Raw genomic sequence first — 13879 nt, 5'->3', positions numbered from 1 at the left:
CACGGCTACCAGCAATGTCTCCTGGCGCCCATGTCTCCTCAGTATTTGACCTATATGTACGAGATATCAAACTCCACGGGCAAGGGCCTATCGAATCGCTATTTAAGTCTCTCATGGAGACGCTAAGACTCATACTTTCTGAAGTCAGGATGCAGTCCGATATAGCACAACCCTATGGCTCCGTAGAGTCAAGTTGTGCAGCTTTGTTTTTCTGGGGTACTGACCTTGGGCTGTTGCGAGGCGAGCTCGATGATATGCTTCAAGACTCTCCTCAGCTGCGCAATACTTGTCTGACTGTTCTCGCATCCATCTCCCAATTTGCCAGCACATGTACGTGGATGACACAAAACCCCAATATAGTGCGCTATCACTGATATGCAGCAGCGTTGATACATCTAGTCAACAGTGAGCATCGTCAAAAGAGAATTTTACAGTCAACGGGAATTTCGACATCCCTGGAGCAGACCATGAACATGATTGAACAACAACATCGCTCCAACTACCAACCCAAGCAAGACGTGGAGACATTATGTCAGACTCTCCGTACAAAGATTGATACTCTTATCATGTTAGCACCCAGCCTAGCATCACCAGCGGAAGAAATCTACGACGACGACGAGCCTCGGGCTATCCAAAGCAATGAAAAACACTTACCGGAACAGGCCTACGCCAACAGCGTTTCACAAAAGTTCCCTCGGGCTGCGCCAGCGATAGTGGTCCATTTGGGAAAATTGAACTGGGATCGATATAATCACATGCTTCGTCTACAGCGGGAGACAATACAGCAGGAAAATCAAGTGACCGCCTTAGAGAAGGCAAGAACAATCTTCCATGACTCTGGCCTCGGCTTCTCTTTGCCAGCGCAGTCAGAAGTTGGGTTGAATATTGCTGTCGATACTTCTCGCCCCGAATCTGTCTACGCACCCTCGATGGTGTCTAGCAGGGCTGAAGCGAGTCACAAACGTGTGCCATCATTGCCAGCCCAAGCACGGTCTGGTGATCCTTTCACGTGCGAAATCTGCAATAAGCAAGTGCGATTTCAGCGAACGAAAGCTTGGAAGTGAGTTAACGCATTCCCGTCCCACTAGAACTTCATCAATGCTGATCACATCGCCTTAGGAAGCATATCTTTGATGACATACTAGCATACGCTTGTTTCTTCGTTGAATGCTACGACACTCGCGTGTTCTTTGAAAACAGCGAGGCGCTAATGATTCATCTACAAGATCACCATGGTATGGACGTTCGAGTCTCGGACGTGACGTGTCCTCTCTGTGTTGAGTTTACTACTGGGGACCGCGATGTTTTATCACTCCATGTTGCACGTCACATGGAAGAAATCGCTCTTGCGATACTGCCTTGTAGTGTTGACTCCGACGAAGAATCAGCAGATAACTCGACAAGCGACGCTACATCTATTAAGGATGACAACATTCTTCAAACGCGTCAGGACGAATGCCCAGAGGACCCCAACGATAGAGAATACCCGGGTAGTCCAATATTACCCTATCACGACCCTATGACAGGAAAGTTGGGTGTTCCATTTGAAATGCAAGCAGCTTCATACAGAGGCCACGAGCAGGTAGTCAAGATGCTGCTCGACGCAGGCGCCGACATTAACGCGCAGGGTGGAAACCACGGCAACGCACTGCAGGCAGCTTCACTTAGAGGCCACAAGCAGGTAGTCAAGATGCTGCTCGACAAGGGCGTCGACATCAACGCCCAGAGTGGAAACCACGGCAACGCACTGCAGGCAGCTTCAGAAGGAGGCCACAAGCAGGTAGTCAAGATGCTGCTCGATAACGGCGCCGACATTAACGCGCAGGGTGGAGAGTACGGCAACGCACTACAGGCAGCTTCAGCTAGAGGCCACGAGCAGGTAGTCAAGACACTGCTCGATAACGGCGCCGACATTAACGCGCAGGGTGGATACTTCGGCAACGCACTGCAGGCAGCTTCACTTAGAGGCCACGAGCAGGTAGTCAAGATGCTGCTCGACAACGGCGCCGACATCAACGCCCAGAGTGGAAACCACGGCAACGCACTGCAGGCAGCTTCAGAAGGAGGCCACAAGTAGGTAGTCAAGATGCTGCTCGATAACGGCGCCGACATTAACGCGCAGGGTGGAGAGTACGGCAACGCACTACAGACAGCTTCAGAAGGAGGCCACAAGCAGGTGGTTAAGATGCTGCTCGAGGCAGGTGCGCATCAACACCAGGAGAATGATCTTGCATCAATGCCCGAATAACTTTGTTCATGCATCCTACCAATAGTCTTAAGACGACGGCAGCAGTTAGGGACAGTACGCAGTGAGCATTTTAAGTTGACCAATAAAGGGGCATAGCGCGTAGGAGAATAGGACTATGCACGTGTTTCTAGATGCTTCTAGTAACGTTAATTCAGCAGCGCGCGCCACATCTATTTCGAGTTGCTATAGGGTAGGCATAGCGCTGAATTCATTACAATAGAATTGTCAGATAGCAGGCGTGTCGAGCCGAAAGTGCCGACACCGCTAGCTAATAATGGGTTAGCGTCTTAGCAGAACAAAACTCTCAGCGCGCACCTTAGAACAGAGAACAATACAATCAATCATGAACATCCATCACTTTTGTGCAATATCTCATCTAATCTGACAAGAATACAGTGGGGGATAAGCGCGCTAATGCAAGCCTATACATGCTAAGAGACACTAGCGCGTCGCGCCAGCTCAGGCTCGTTTTCACAGATCGCCTGCTTCACACAACGGAGCTCCCGGCATGCTCACTCCTACGCTAAAATAAGATCACGAACTAAAGAAATTAATCTTCCTTCTTCGCGCTCTCTTTATAACCCTCCAAGTAGTTAATTACTCCACATAATTATTAATGGACAGGGGGGTGTTGTTAAAGAGCCGATTGACGACGTTAACGTAACGATTAATAGCCTAGCTAACACCACAGCAATCTGTATCAGAGGTAAATCGACTTAAGGAGTAGTAGCTAGAGAATGATTAGGTGTCATTTACATCTCGACAGGATTAAGAAGGAGCATTTCCGGACGTCCGTAGTGTGAACCTGTCTCGCGACATAGTGTGTCTCTGCACTTAGGGACGCACCTTATTAGTATTGATACTGTTTACGATCTCAAATTTCAATCCACTGGAAGCTCCAAATCGGGTAATAGTCTAACCCAATTAGGTAACTCATACACCATCAGTCAGTCAACCAATCGTCAATCAATCAGGTTTTCTGAGCTGTCAAATCAAGTAATTAATCAAAACTTAAAAAAAACGTCAATCAAACCAGTCTCCAGCTTTATAATTGATTGATTTGATTGATGACAAGTCTGCTCTCTGGGACTTCTCATATATATACCCATACCAAGTATCAAAGCCATTCTATGTAAGTACTAGTCCACCCAATAACACAGCAGCAGCAGCAACATAGACTTGTTCCATAACCCCGTGCGTTACTTTCGCAGCAACTGCCATGCCACTCGACGAGCTCCAAGCAGCTCCTTCTGTGCTTGACGATGCCAAGCTAATCGAGGTCGCAGCTTCCGTGCTCGATGAAACTAAGCCTCTTGCAGAAGACGTCATACTAGATGAAGGAACTGCTGCGCTTTCCTCAGCATCATCGGGGGCGTCAAAAAGCTTCACTCCATCACTCGCCAGTGTCCATCCCAACACTTCCCCATCATCTCCAACAGCCTTTCCTCTCACAAAACCCTGCAACTGCGCACCTGCCAAGTCAACAATCGTCTCAAATCCCGTTCGCAGTGCAGTCGTAACATTCGTCCACGTAGCCGCATTACTCGCATTGGCCGTCAAAACAGCCTAACTGTCCACATCGGTAGCACCGTTCCATGAAAAATACACCTTGTTTCCCTCTCGATCCCAGTGCAGATCTGGATTTGTTGCTGGCTTATCCTGCCATTGCTGGCGGAAAGTGCGATACGCGTTTACGACATTCGATTTCCCGAACTGCATGTCGAGGAGTATGTTACCCTGGTGATCTAGCTCAGCGAAGAAGGGCTCGCTGCCATATCCGAGCATGTAGTTTGTGGTTTCGTTGGCGGGGTCGATAGCTTGTAGGCTACCTTCATATATTGCAAATGTCTTTGCGGAGTTCGTGAATTCAGTGAGGAGTTTGACGGTTTTCGCGGACTGATCTACAGATAGGAGGAGCCCACGTGAATAGCCGATTGTATCGGTGGGCCCATTGTCGAAGAGAGTGAGCCGTGTTTGCGACTCGTCTAGCTAACGTGCGTCGTGCTGGAAGGCAAATTTGGCGGCGGGGTCGACATCAAAATCTGATTGCTTTCCTTGGAGACGCCAGATGATGTTTCCATTTTGTCTAGAGATTTTGTAAACACAATTCATTACTCGTGCGGAGACAAGGTAGTCACCATTGTTGTCTTTTTCGACAGAGTTCATGTGGAAGTAGTCCCACGGAGTGTCCTCAGACTGACCTACATCAGACGGTAACGAGTTGTACGGTTCGTTGATTCCAACGTGGGTGCTGGCGTTCCGTTCGAAAACAAGTTCACCAGTTTCTATATTGATCTCCTGGAACGTGTTCTCGAAAAGCCAGCCATTCTCAATACCCCCAGACGTTGTCAGATCCCAGGGTATACCGTGGTAAATAATGACTAGCGCAGTGTCATCACCGGTAATACCAAATTCGTGGATATCTCCCATATTTTCGCCGAAACGATCAACTTCGAAATGCGCAATCTCATCATAGCTCTGGTTGAGGATATGGTACGACCCACGCCCGAACCCATTCAGTAACTCTCCTGACCATAGTGTCAAAACAGACTCGCCCTTGTACGTTTGGACCCTGAAGTCAAAAGGCTCAGTGTAATTTGCAATCCAAACAAGTGACCCCATACGGTCGTCCGAAAATTCTGATTCCACAAAGTCAATAATACGCACTGGCTTGTGCCAACGCCATCTTGACCCAATAACACAGGAAAAAAACATACCAAATATTCCCGGCCAATTCTGCCCACTAGACGGTAACCCATTAACCCCCAGAAACACATACCCACTCTGCAACCCCGTTCCATTGCGATTAATCGGCATCTGCGGTGGCTTCACATTCTTATTCGACATGTACGTTTGAAACGGTGTTCCACTAGGATCATCAGCTCCATAGCTATCGATATTGTAGCTAATCGAGTCTTGGGCTCTGACGACATGAGGTAGAGGCAGTAGCTGTATTAAAGACAATAAGCTCATAACAGCTGGAAGAGGATATAGAACTCTGCGCATAGTGGCCAGTGCGCCAACAAACAGAGTCGATTTTCACGATTAGCTGGAGAGTAGTAGGCAAACGAAAGTGAATACACTGCGAGATAACAGCAGTAGGCTACAAAAAGAGCGGGCAGACATAGGTACATGATGTAACCAAAGCTAGGTCCGCTGGCCCCAATCGAACCAATTCATAGATCCAAGATTCAATATCCCAGATCCGGTCGAGCAAGTGCCCAGATTGGTAGGCTAAGTCACGCGTACCGATCCCAATTCGGGTCATGGGTCTCGCGTGTGGCATGCAGCTACATCCTATAAATGCAGATAGGCTGCAGGTAGGCTGCATATGGTGGGGCCGCGGAATAATGAATGATGCACGTTCAAGATGTCCACTTCATCCTACATTTTACGTTTAGCATCCGCGGTGATGGGATGGAGTTGATGTTCAGCTTGCTGTGGCTAAGCAATGGATTTGGAAAAAGCAGACAATAGTGCCGTTTCCGGCGATTTCTTTCGTCACACAAGGCTAGGAACAGTGAGTTCAGACATAAGCAACGCTTGCTGCTTGCGTTCGGATCGTGTCCGGGTTTAATGTGCTGTGCGCCACAAAATGTAACCACAAGATTAGAGATATGGGGTATGATTCGCACATCACTGCCACAGTCCTTCACTCGCTTGTCACCCGCGTCACTTCGCCGACGATGACGATTACGGCGCAGCACAGCACAGTCTCCACATAGCTGAACAACTTTTCCAGGTTATCAGTATTTGCATGGTCACATTCCTTCTTGTATAGCTAATGTGGATTTGTTCGGTTCAGACTGCCGCCTTGGAATCTTGGACTCACCTGGGTGACATAAAATACTAGACAGTGTGGGTAAGCACCTAATAGATGTGGCTGGCGACTACAGTGGCCTTTTTACACTAGTATGTCCGGTATTTTATGACACGGGTGGACTACATGTAGGCCGATCACTTGCTCATGAACTTGCTGGCCATGTTGAGCATAGTGCCTAGGCCGCCGCCAGAGCTACCACCACCGCTGCCGCCGCTGCCTCCACCCATTTGCGACTTCACGTAGAACTTGAGAGCCATCTGTGCAGCCTGCGCGATTGCCTCTTGCTTGGTCGCGGCGGGATCCTATTCGCGTTAGCCAATCAATCCGAGTGGATAAGGGTTGATGTTGGTACTTACAGTCTTTCCCTCGCTCTGCTGCTTGTCGAAGAGCTGAGCGGCTTGTCCCATGGCCATTCCTATGAACTTGTTCTGTCCGCCCTTTGCATCTTCCTGGCTACCGCTGTTGAACATCTTCATTGCTTGCATAGCAGCAGCAGCGCCGACGTTGTTTGAGCTAGCTTGTTCGCTGCCGCCTTGGCTTCCATTGCCGTAAAACTTCTCGTGTTGTTTGACCGCATCGTCCTCATCCACGTCGTCGTGTTTGAGCTTGTCCTTGTCGCTGGTGAGCATGCCAAGAACACTGGTGAACAGGCTTGAGTCTCCGCTGTTACCAGCTTCGGATGTAGCATGGTGAGCTGCGCCTGAAAAGTCGTCTGAAGCTCCTCCATATCCACCTCCGCCGCCATATGATGTACCAGAAGACTGCTGACCTTGGTGGCCCGAGCTGCTGTGTCCGCCGGTGTTGCCTCCATAGCTGCTAGTCTCTGATGGGCGATCGTTGTAGCTGCTGCCTCCAGACGGGCGGTCATTGTAGTTACTGCCTCCTGAGGAGTGCTCGTTGTAGTTACTGTCTCCGGATGGACGGTCATTGTAGTTGCTGCCTCCTGATGGACGATCGTTGTGGCTGCTGCCTCCCGAAGGGCGATCGTTGTAGTTGCTACTACCTGATGGACGATCCTTGTAGTTCTCTCCTCCGTATCCATGGGATTCCTGGCGCCTGTCATCGCCACCTCCACCATACGAGGAGCCTCCGCTAGGGCGCTGGTCGTAGCCTCCACCTCCCTGTTGTTGACCATGCTCTTCCCTGCGTTCTCCACCGCCACCGTATCCGCCAGACGAATGTCCACCTCCTCGCCTCTCCTCATCACCGAGTGCAGGGCCTCCAAAACCACCTTCTTGGGGCCGGCCGTATTCCTCGCGTCGCTCATTGCCGCCGCCATAACCTCCCTGGTCGTCGCGACGGTCGTTTCCGCCACCACCATAGCCGGACTGCTGTCCGTATCCGCTGCGCTCGTCGTTGTAGGACATCTTGTGGTTCTGGTACCTTGAGTAGAGTTAGTATAGGGTAGGATTGTGAAGTCAATATGGATGCAGCGTGAGATTGGGGCTCCTAAACTTGCTCAATCTGCTAATAGCAACTGTTTGGGCTCCCCCAAATACTCCGCATTTAGCTCCACTACAGCAAGCGGGGCAAGTATCGCGATAAGGGAAGTTGTGTTATGCGACACTTACGTGTGAGAACGAGGTACTTACAGGATATGAGAGTGAAGAGTGTAGAGATTGGGATTGAGCGAAGTTTGACGCAGTAAAGAGTCTTGATTGCGGTTATAACCTTGGAAGGGAGGAAGATGTCATGTACCCGAGTGGCACCTGTAGCTTGAGATGCCCCTCCAGCCAGGGTCCAAGGGCCACTTGCCCCTCACTAGTGACGTATGCCTGCACAACACGCGTCAAACTTCCCTGTCTTAATTCGCTTTGCCTTCACCTTTGCAACACTATTCGACGCATCAATGTCGCACTATTCATAGAACCTGCTGTCGAAGGAAATGATCAGGTTTGTTATGCAGGTATGTGTTTCCATAATTAGCGTTGGACTTGGACCACCTACATAGGTGACATAAAATACTAGACAGTGTGGGTAAACACCTAATTGACGTGTCTGACGACTACAGTGGCTTTTTTACACTAGTATGTCTAGTATTTTTTGACACCCAGGTGGACTGCAAATTGAACTAAACATTGCGTATTTTAGATCAGCGTGGGTAGTAGACGTCATATCATGGAATAGATTCGATTGCTTTAAGCTAGTTGTATCACGAGGCCTAGAAGACACTTCATGCCTTACTTCCAGTGAGCAATTGCATCTGAGATATTCCCATCATTTAACATCCTTCACACCAAGCAGTCGCACAATGACCTTCAAGGATTGTTACATCTTAGTAGTCATTGTCTCTCTTGTTCGAGCTTCCATAACCTGAACTCTCGCGGTCATTAGAACCATAACTGTCCTCGTTAGATCGGCCAGATTTTCCATAGGAGGATGAATCGTTGTCCCGTGTGTTTCCGGAACCATAAGAGTCGCCAGATGTGCCCAGGCCACTGGAAGACTTGTTGCCAGAGCCGTAAGAGTTATCATCATCGTTGGACCTAGAGTTGGATTGTTTGTTGCTGCTACCATAGCTGTTATCGTTGTCGTTGCTGCCTCCGTAGCCGGAGGACTTGTTGGTCGATCCGTAAGAGTCTTGCTTATCTGATGAGCCGTAGCCGGAGGACTTGTTGCTCGAGCCGTAGGAGTCATCCTTATCGTTTGATCCGTATCCAGAAGACTTGTTTCCCGAGCCGTAGGAATCATCCTTATCAGTTGAGCCGTAGCTGGAGGACTTGTTGCCTGAGCCATATGAGTCGTCGTTGGTGTTTGAAGAGCCGTATGAAGACTGTTTCTTGCTGCCATAAGAGTTGTCATCATCATTGTTGCTGCTGCTGTTGTTGTTGCGGCCCGATGAACCGTAGCCAGAGGACGTATTGCTCGAGCCGTATGTGTCATCGTTGTCACTCTTGCGTGTAGACAATCCGTAAGAAGAGTCTTGGTTATCATTGCTTCCATAGCTGGACTTGTTGTTCGATCCATAAGAGGATGTCTGGTTGTCTTCGTCATAGCTTGACTTCTTGCTCGATCCGTAGGAATCTTCGTTGTCATTGTCGTTCTTGCGACTCGAGGAGTTGTATGAGTCTCCAGTGTCATTGGAACCGTAGCTTGACTGCTTGTTTCCGTAGGAAGAGCTGTTCTGGTCGTTACCGTACCCCGAGGTACGGTCATTGTCGTTGTCATTGTTATAGGACATGATTATGATGAGATTTTGACTTTGATTCTTTTTCTCAAAGAATAGTAAACTGAATTGTGCGTGAATATTTTCTTTGATGAGATTGATCGATCAATGTTAGTATTATCTAAATCCAACGACAGTCCTCCCCCTCTTGTACACAGCCCCGTCAATGTAGCACCGAGTTACCCCTCCATCACCCCGCATCACCGAAAAGCAAGTTTGGTGGTGCTTTTCATCCCGTTCGTGTTGGATCAAGAATGGATGGCGATCGCCCTGATCCCTGCGAAACTGAGCCGTGTCACGCAGATCGCTCTAGATCTTTGTAAGGCCCGAAGATGAGACGGCGCCAAACTCTTCCCATAGCGTACCAATACCTTTTGTCGCCTCAAACGTACAAAACCTCCGGTATGGCGTTATACTGCCACGGCGAATGCGTTGGCGAGTAGACCGGTGTAAAAGCCCCGTAGACTCTACAAAGACCCACTCTCTGTTTCAATGACAGCTGAGTACCTGCTGCAATCAGCAAGCTCGGCCCATGGGTCGTGGAAGCATTGGGCTGCCATGGTGAAGTTGGAGGGGTAGATAACACGGTGAGCGAATAGAGCAAAGGCAATCCAACACGGGATAGGTGGGTTGCGAGCGCAAATACGCAAGCGACCCTGATGGGGAATTGGATAAAGCCCGCACAACTATGATGTAGCCATCGTATGAACTAGTCTTCCGTGCGTCGCCGGAGGTCAGCTTATTCGGCTCGCCCGCTGACCAATACATGGCAATTTATCCTGCTTGCGAGTAAGAACTAACCTGCTCTCCTCGGAGTGGCCGGTGACGAGAGCAGGGAACTGCAAGCTCATTGTACTACCTGGAGGGAAGCCAATGGAGGAGAGCAGTAGACGTGCGTGTCGGGTCTTCTCTGTGATACCCATATAGATTTGGTTGTACCAAGCGGCAGAAAACCAGGATGGGCAGGCAAGGTCACACGTAAACAATAATTGAACCTTACAAAGCTAATAATGGTACGCATGATCCGCTACACAACGTATTCAACTAATCTACAGTGGTTCTCTCAACTAATAGACGGCATTATGGTTGTAGACACCAAGTGGCCAAATCTAGGATAGAAAGGCAAGTTAACACGCAGACATCAACTAGCCCTTGGATATTTGAATCAGAGTATTTACAGCCTGTCAGGCAATGTCTCCTCCTAATCCATTGTAGTCCTCTCAAGAAGCTCTATAGGTCGAGCAGTTCCAAAGACGAGATGAACGGCAAGTGAACATGCAAACATCGATTGACTCTAAAAACAGACAAAACAAAATATGTACAAGCCGCCAGATAATGTATCCTCCTATACTATTGTACATCTCTGAACTAACAAGGCAGTGCCGTAGATGTAGACGTCGAGCGCACATATACATATTGCTCTTGCTCTTGCTAGCACAGGCTGCAGATTTCAAACAGGACTATAGGAGGATAGAAAAGCAACGCAAACAGACAGCCCGGAGATAGACAGATGGTAGATGATAATATGTATATGAAGTAGGGAAAGTCTTGGCATGATTTGCTCGAGTTCTCATTCACGCCAAAAATCTGCCTTTCTATCTCCAACTTCAATTCTCGTTTCCCAACCGCCCTGAGCATCTAAATCATGTACAATCAATCAATCAGCGCTGACCTACCTGTCGACTTCCCCGAAAACTAGGTCCATGGTGCCGATTATCGCCACCGCATCGGCAAGGAGATGGCCTCTTGATATCTGGTCCATGCAGGCGAGATGTGCGAACCCTGGTGCCCTAATTTTGCACCGATACGGCCTCTCACTGCCATCTGAGACGAGGAAGACACCCATCTCTCCCTTGGGCGCTTCAATGGCACTGTACGTCTCACCAGGAGGGACAGTGTATCCCTTACTGAAGAGCAAAAAGTGGTGGATGAGAGCTTCCATGTTCTCCTTCATAGCGGCACGTGGTGGGGGCGCGATCTTGTAGTCCTCAACCTTGACGGGACCTGCAGGCATTTGGTTCAGGCATTGGTGGATGATACGAAGGGACTGACGGAACTCCTCCATACGGCAAAGGTAGCGGTCGTAGCAGTCACCATTTACACCGACGGGGACGTCAAACTCGACCTGATCGTAGGCGTCATATGGCTGTGACTTTCGAATATCCCATGGAACACCAGATCCACGAAGCATGACACCAGAGAAGGAATAGTTGATGGCATCAGCGGCTGAAACGACACCAACGCCCTTGGTACGACCAATCCAAATACGGTTGTCAGTCAACATCTCCTCGGTCTCATCGATACGGTCACCGAACTGGGTAGCCCATTGGTAGATGTCGTCAAGCAGACCGATGGGAAGATCCTGCGATACGCCACCGGGGCGAACGTAGGCCGCGTGGAGACGGGCACCTGAGACACGTTCGTAGAATTCCTAGATATCATTAGCAAATGCAGTATACGGTTCATGCATTGCAAGACCCACCATGAGCTTCTCACGCTCCTCGAAACCCCACAAGAAAGGTGTGAGAGCACCAACATCCATGGCGTGGGAAAGAACCGACATGAGATGGTTCAAGATACGGGTGATTTCGCCAAACATGGTCCTGATGTACTTGGCACGAATGGGGATATCAATGTTCAGCAGCTTCTCAACAGCCAGCGAGAAGCACTGCTCGTTGGTCATCATGGAAACATAGTCGAGACGGTCAAAGTAGGGCAGCGCCTGGAGATATGTCCGGTACTCGATGAGCTTCTCTGTGCCTCGATGCAGCAGTCCGACGTGGGGGTCGGCGCGCACAATCTCCTCTCCATTGAGTTCCAGAATCAAGCGCAACACACCGTGGGCAGCGGGATGCTGGGGCCCAAAGTTGACAGTGTAATGCCGGATCTTCCTGGTGTCTACATGCTCGTCGGCCTCGGCCTGGGCTTCCTGGGTCGTCTCAGTGGGTGCAACACCTCCAAAGTTAGCATCGGTCGCAACTAGGCGCGTTCGCTGGCTCTCCTCAACTTCGGCGTATCGGCGAGGAAATGAAGTCGACAGGCAGCGCGCAATGGGTCGTGAAGGGACTGCAGTTCGGAGTTGGGGTCGGGAGGCGTTCAGGCACAGCCGCTTCGCCGCGGGGCAGGCCAGACGCGCAAAAGAGACGGGCATGGTGTTCTTGTCTCTCCCTACAGCGAGTATAGGGCCTCAATGGGCGTGTAGAGTGGAGAGTAGCGACGTGGCGTTGGAGGGGAGCTTTCCATATCGATGATGCTTCCAGATTGAAACCACCGCCATTGGCCGCGTGCGTCTTGGCACCCGCAGCGCCGGCCTCGAACTTTTTGTGAACATGAAAGTTGCTCCCCACCGAAACCACCAATCTTGATCCCAACGCCGCAACAATGTCCACACCAAGTGCAGAGGAGCTGATGAAGCGCAAGGTACCTACGCGACCCATCTCATGTGATTTATATCCTGCTGACACCATTACCAGACACTCGGCATCGGCCCAGAGACAGTCACCAACCAGCAGTCTACTGACTTTCCATTCCACTGGCCCGGCGAGAACCACGAGTGGAACCTCGACTACTTTAGAGATGTATGCGCGCTCAGAATGTAGTAGAAACATGGCCGGTATATTAACATGATACCAGAACTTCAATGTCGTCTTCCACAAAAACGACCCATTGGATGCGCAATTCTCTCTCACCGGCATTGACACCTCTGTAGCCAACGCCTTCCGCCGCATTCTGCTCTCGGAAATCCCCACGCTCGCTATAGAAGACGTCTACATCTACCAAAACACGTCCATCATTCAGGATGAGGTGCTCGCCCACCGCCTGGGCCTAATTCCCTTGTGTGGCGATCGCGCTACGCTTCGCCGGATGAAGTGGTACGCGAAGCCCACGGATGAAGACGAAGGCTCAGGAGGCCCGACTTCTGAAAATACTGTGGCACTTACACTAAAGACAAAGTGCACATGGCAGCCGGGCGGAGTTGCAAGAGCAGTTGCAGGCGAGACGGACCCAGATAGACTCTATGTGGGACACAACGTTTACGCCAAAGACATGCGCTTCGAGCCCAACGGAAACCAAGCTGAAAATCTCTCTGAAGCAGAAGGCAAGCATATTCGGTCCACAAACCCGGATATTCTTATTTGCAAGATGAGGCCAGGACAAGAACTTGAGATTCGTATGCATGCCATCAAGGGTATCGGTCAAGACCATGCCAAATTCTCTCCCGTAGCTACCGCCTCGTACCGACTCATGCCCACCATCGACATCACAAAGCCGATTGTCGGTGCCGACGCCAAGAAGTTCTCCCGCTGCTTCCCTAGCGGCGTCATCCGTCTCGACACTGTCACTTCCGCGGACATTGAAAAGCATCCCGAGCTCGAGGGCAAGGAAGGCGAGCCCAAGGCTGTCGTCGCAAACCCTATGAACGACACCGTCAGCAGAGAGTGCTTACGGCATCCAGAGTTCAAGGACAAGGTCAAACTGGGTCGCATACGAGACCACTTCATTTTCAGGGTGGAGAGCACGGGCCAGTGGGAGAGTGACGAGCTATTCTTGGAAAGTGTCAAATTGTTGAAGATCAAGTGTCAGAGGATCAAGAGGGGGCTAGATGAGATGATGAAGTAGACGAGTAAGGGATTGCCAAGGT

The 13879-nt window shown here is 50.1% G+C and overlaps 8 protein-coding genes across 8 annotated transcripts; 3 read left to right on the top strand and 5 right to left on the bottom strand.

Moving 5' to 3' along the window:
• Positions 1-14: 14 nt before the first annotated feature.
• On the top strand, positions 15-2077 carry PtrM4_140880 (ankyrin repeat domain containing protein; the record flags this gene model as incomplete). The annotated part of the gene is made up of 3 exons (XM_066109489.1): positions 15-330; positions 385-1060; positions 1120-2077. 3 exons carry the CDS (start codon positions 15-17, stop codon positions 2075-2077), a joined length of 1950 nt encoding a protein of 649 aa, XP_065960411.1.
• Positions 2078-2086: 9 nt separating this feature from the next.
• PtrM4_140870 (Ank-2 multi-domain protein) lies at positions 2087-2248 on the top strand (the record flags this gene model as incomplete). Its single annotated transcript, XM_066109488.1, has 1 exon — positions 2087-2248. One exon carries the CDS (start codon positions 2087-2089, stop codon positions 2246-2248), a length of 162 nt encoding a protein of 53 aa, XP_065960410.1.
• A 1566-nt stretch (positions 2249-3814) lies between these two features.
• PtrM4_140860 (uncharacterized protein) lies at positions 3815-4033 on the bottom strand (the record flags this gene model as incomplete). The annotated part of the gene is made up of 1 exon (XM_066109487.1): positions 3815-4033. One exon carries the CDS (start codon positions 4031-4033, stop codon positions 3815-3817), a length of 219 nt encoding a protein of 72 aa, XP_065960409.1.
• A 204-nt stretch (positions 4034-4237) lies between these two features.
• PtrM4_140850 (Arylsulfotran-2 multi-domain protein) lies at positions 4238-4870 on the bottom strand (the record flags this gene model as incomplete). Its single annotated transcript, XM_001937902.2, has 1 exon — positions 4238-4870. The coding sequence occupies one exon, from the start codon at positions 4868-4870 to the stop codon at positions 4238-4240; it is 633 nt and encodes a 210-aa protein (XP_001937937.2).
• A 1343-nt stretch (positions 4871-6213) lies between these two features.
• Positions 6214-7438, bottom strand: PtrM4_140840 (Gly-rich multi-domain protein; the record flags this gene model as incomplete). The annotated part of the gene is made up of 3 exons (XM_066109486.1): positions 6214-6246; positions 6311-6373; positions 6428-7438. 3 exons carry the CDS (start codon positions 7436-7438, stop codon positions 6214-6216), a joined length of 1107 nt encoding a protein of 368 aa, XP_065960408.1.
• A 901-nt stretch (positions 7439-8339) lies between these two features.
• On the bottom strand, positions 8340-8549 carry PtrM4_140830 (uncharacterized protein; the record flags this gene model as incomplete). The annotated part of the gene is made up of 1 exon (XM_066109485.1): positions 8340-8549. One exon carries the CDS (start codon positions 8547-8549, stop codon positions 8340-8342), a length of 210 nt encoding a protein of 69 aa, XP_065960407.1.
• A 2360-nt stretch (positions 8550-10909) lies between these two features.
• PtrM4_140820 (NuoD, NADH:ubiquinone oxidoreductase subunit 7) lies at positions 10910-12388 on the bottom strand (the record flags this gene model as incomplete). Its single annotated transcript, XM_001937906.2, has 2 exons — positions 10910-11668; positions 11720-12388. The coding sequence occupies 2 exons, from the start codon at positions 12386-12388 to the stop codon at positions 10910-10912; spliced, it is 1428 nt and encodes a 475-aa protein (XP_001937941.1).
• A 230-nt stretch (positions 12389-12618) lies between these two features.
• Positions 12619-13857, top strand: PtrM4_140810 (RpoA, DNA-directed RNA polymerase, alpha subunit- subunit; the record flags this gene model as incomplete). Its single annotated transcript, XM_001937907.2, has 3 exons — positions 12619-12657; positions 12711-12815; positions 12871-13857. The coding sequence occupies 3 exons, from the start codon at positions 12619-12621 to the stop codon at positions 13855-13857; spliced, it is 1131 nt and encodes a 376-aa protein (XP_001937942.1).
• Between the last annotated feature and the right edge of the window lie 22 nt (positions 13858-13879).

Source organism: Pyrenophora tritici-repentis, chromosome 8 (genome assembly GCF_003171515.1).
Source record: "Pyrenophora tritici-repentis strain M4 chromosome 8, whole genome shotgun sequence".
In the NCBI taxonomy this organism is placed as follows: Eukaryota; Fungi; Ascomycota; class Dothideomycetes; order Pleosporales; family Pleosporaceae; genus Pyrenophora; species Pyrenophora tritici-repentis.
The sequence above is the reverse complement of the archived record's forward strand: the minus strand, read 5'-3'. Positions and strand labels throughout refer to the sequence as shown.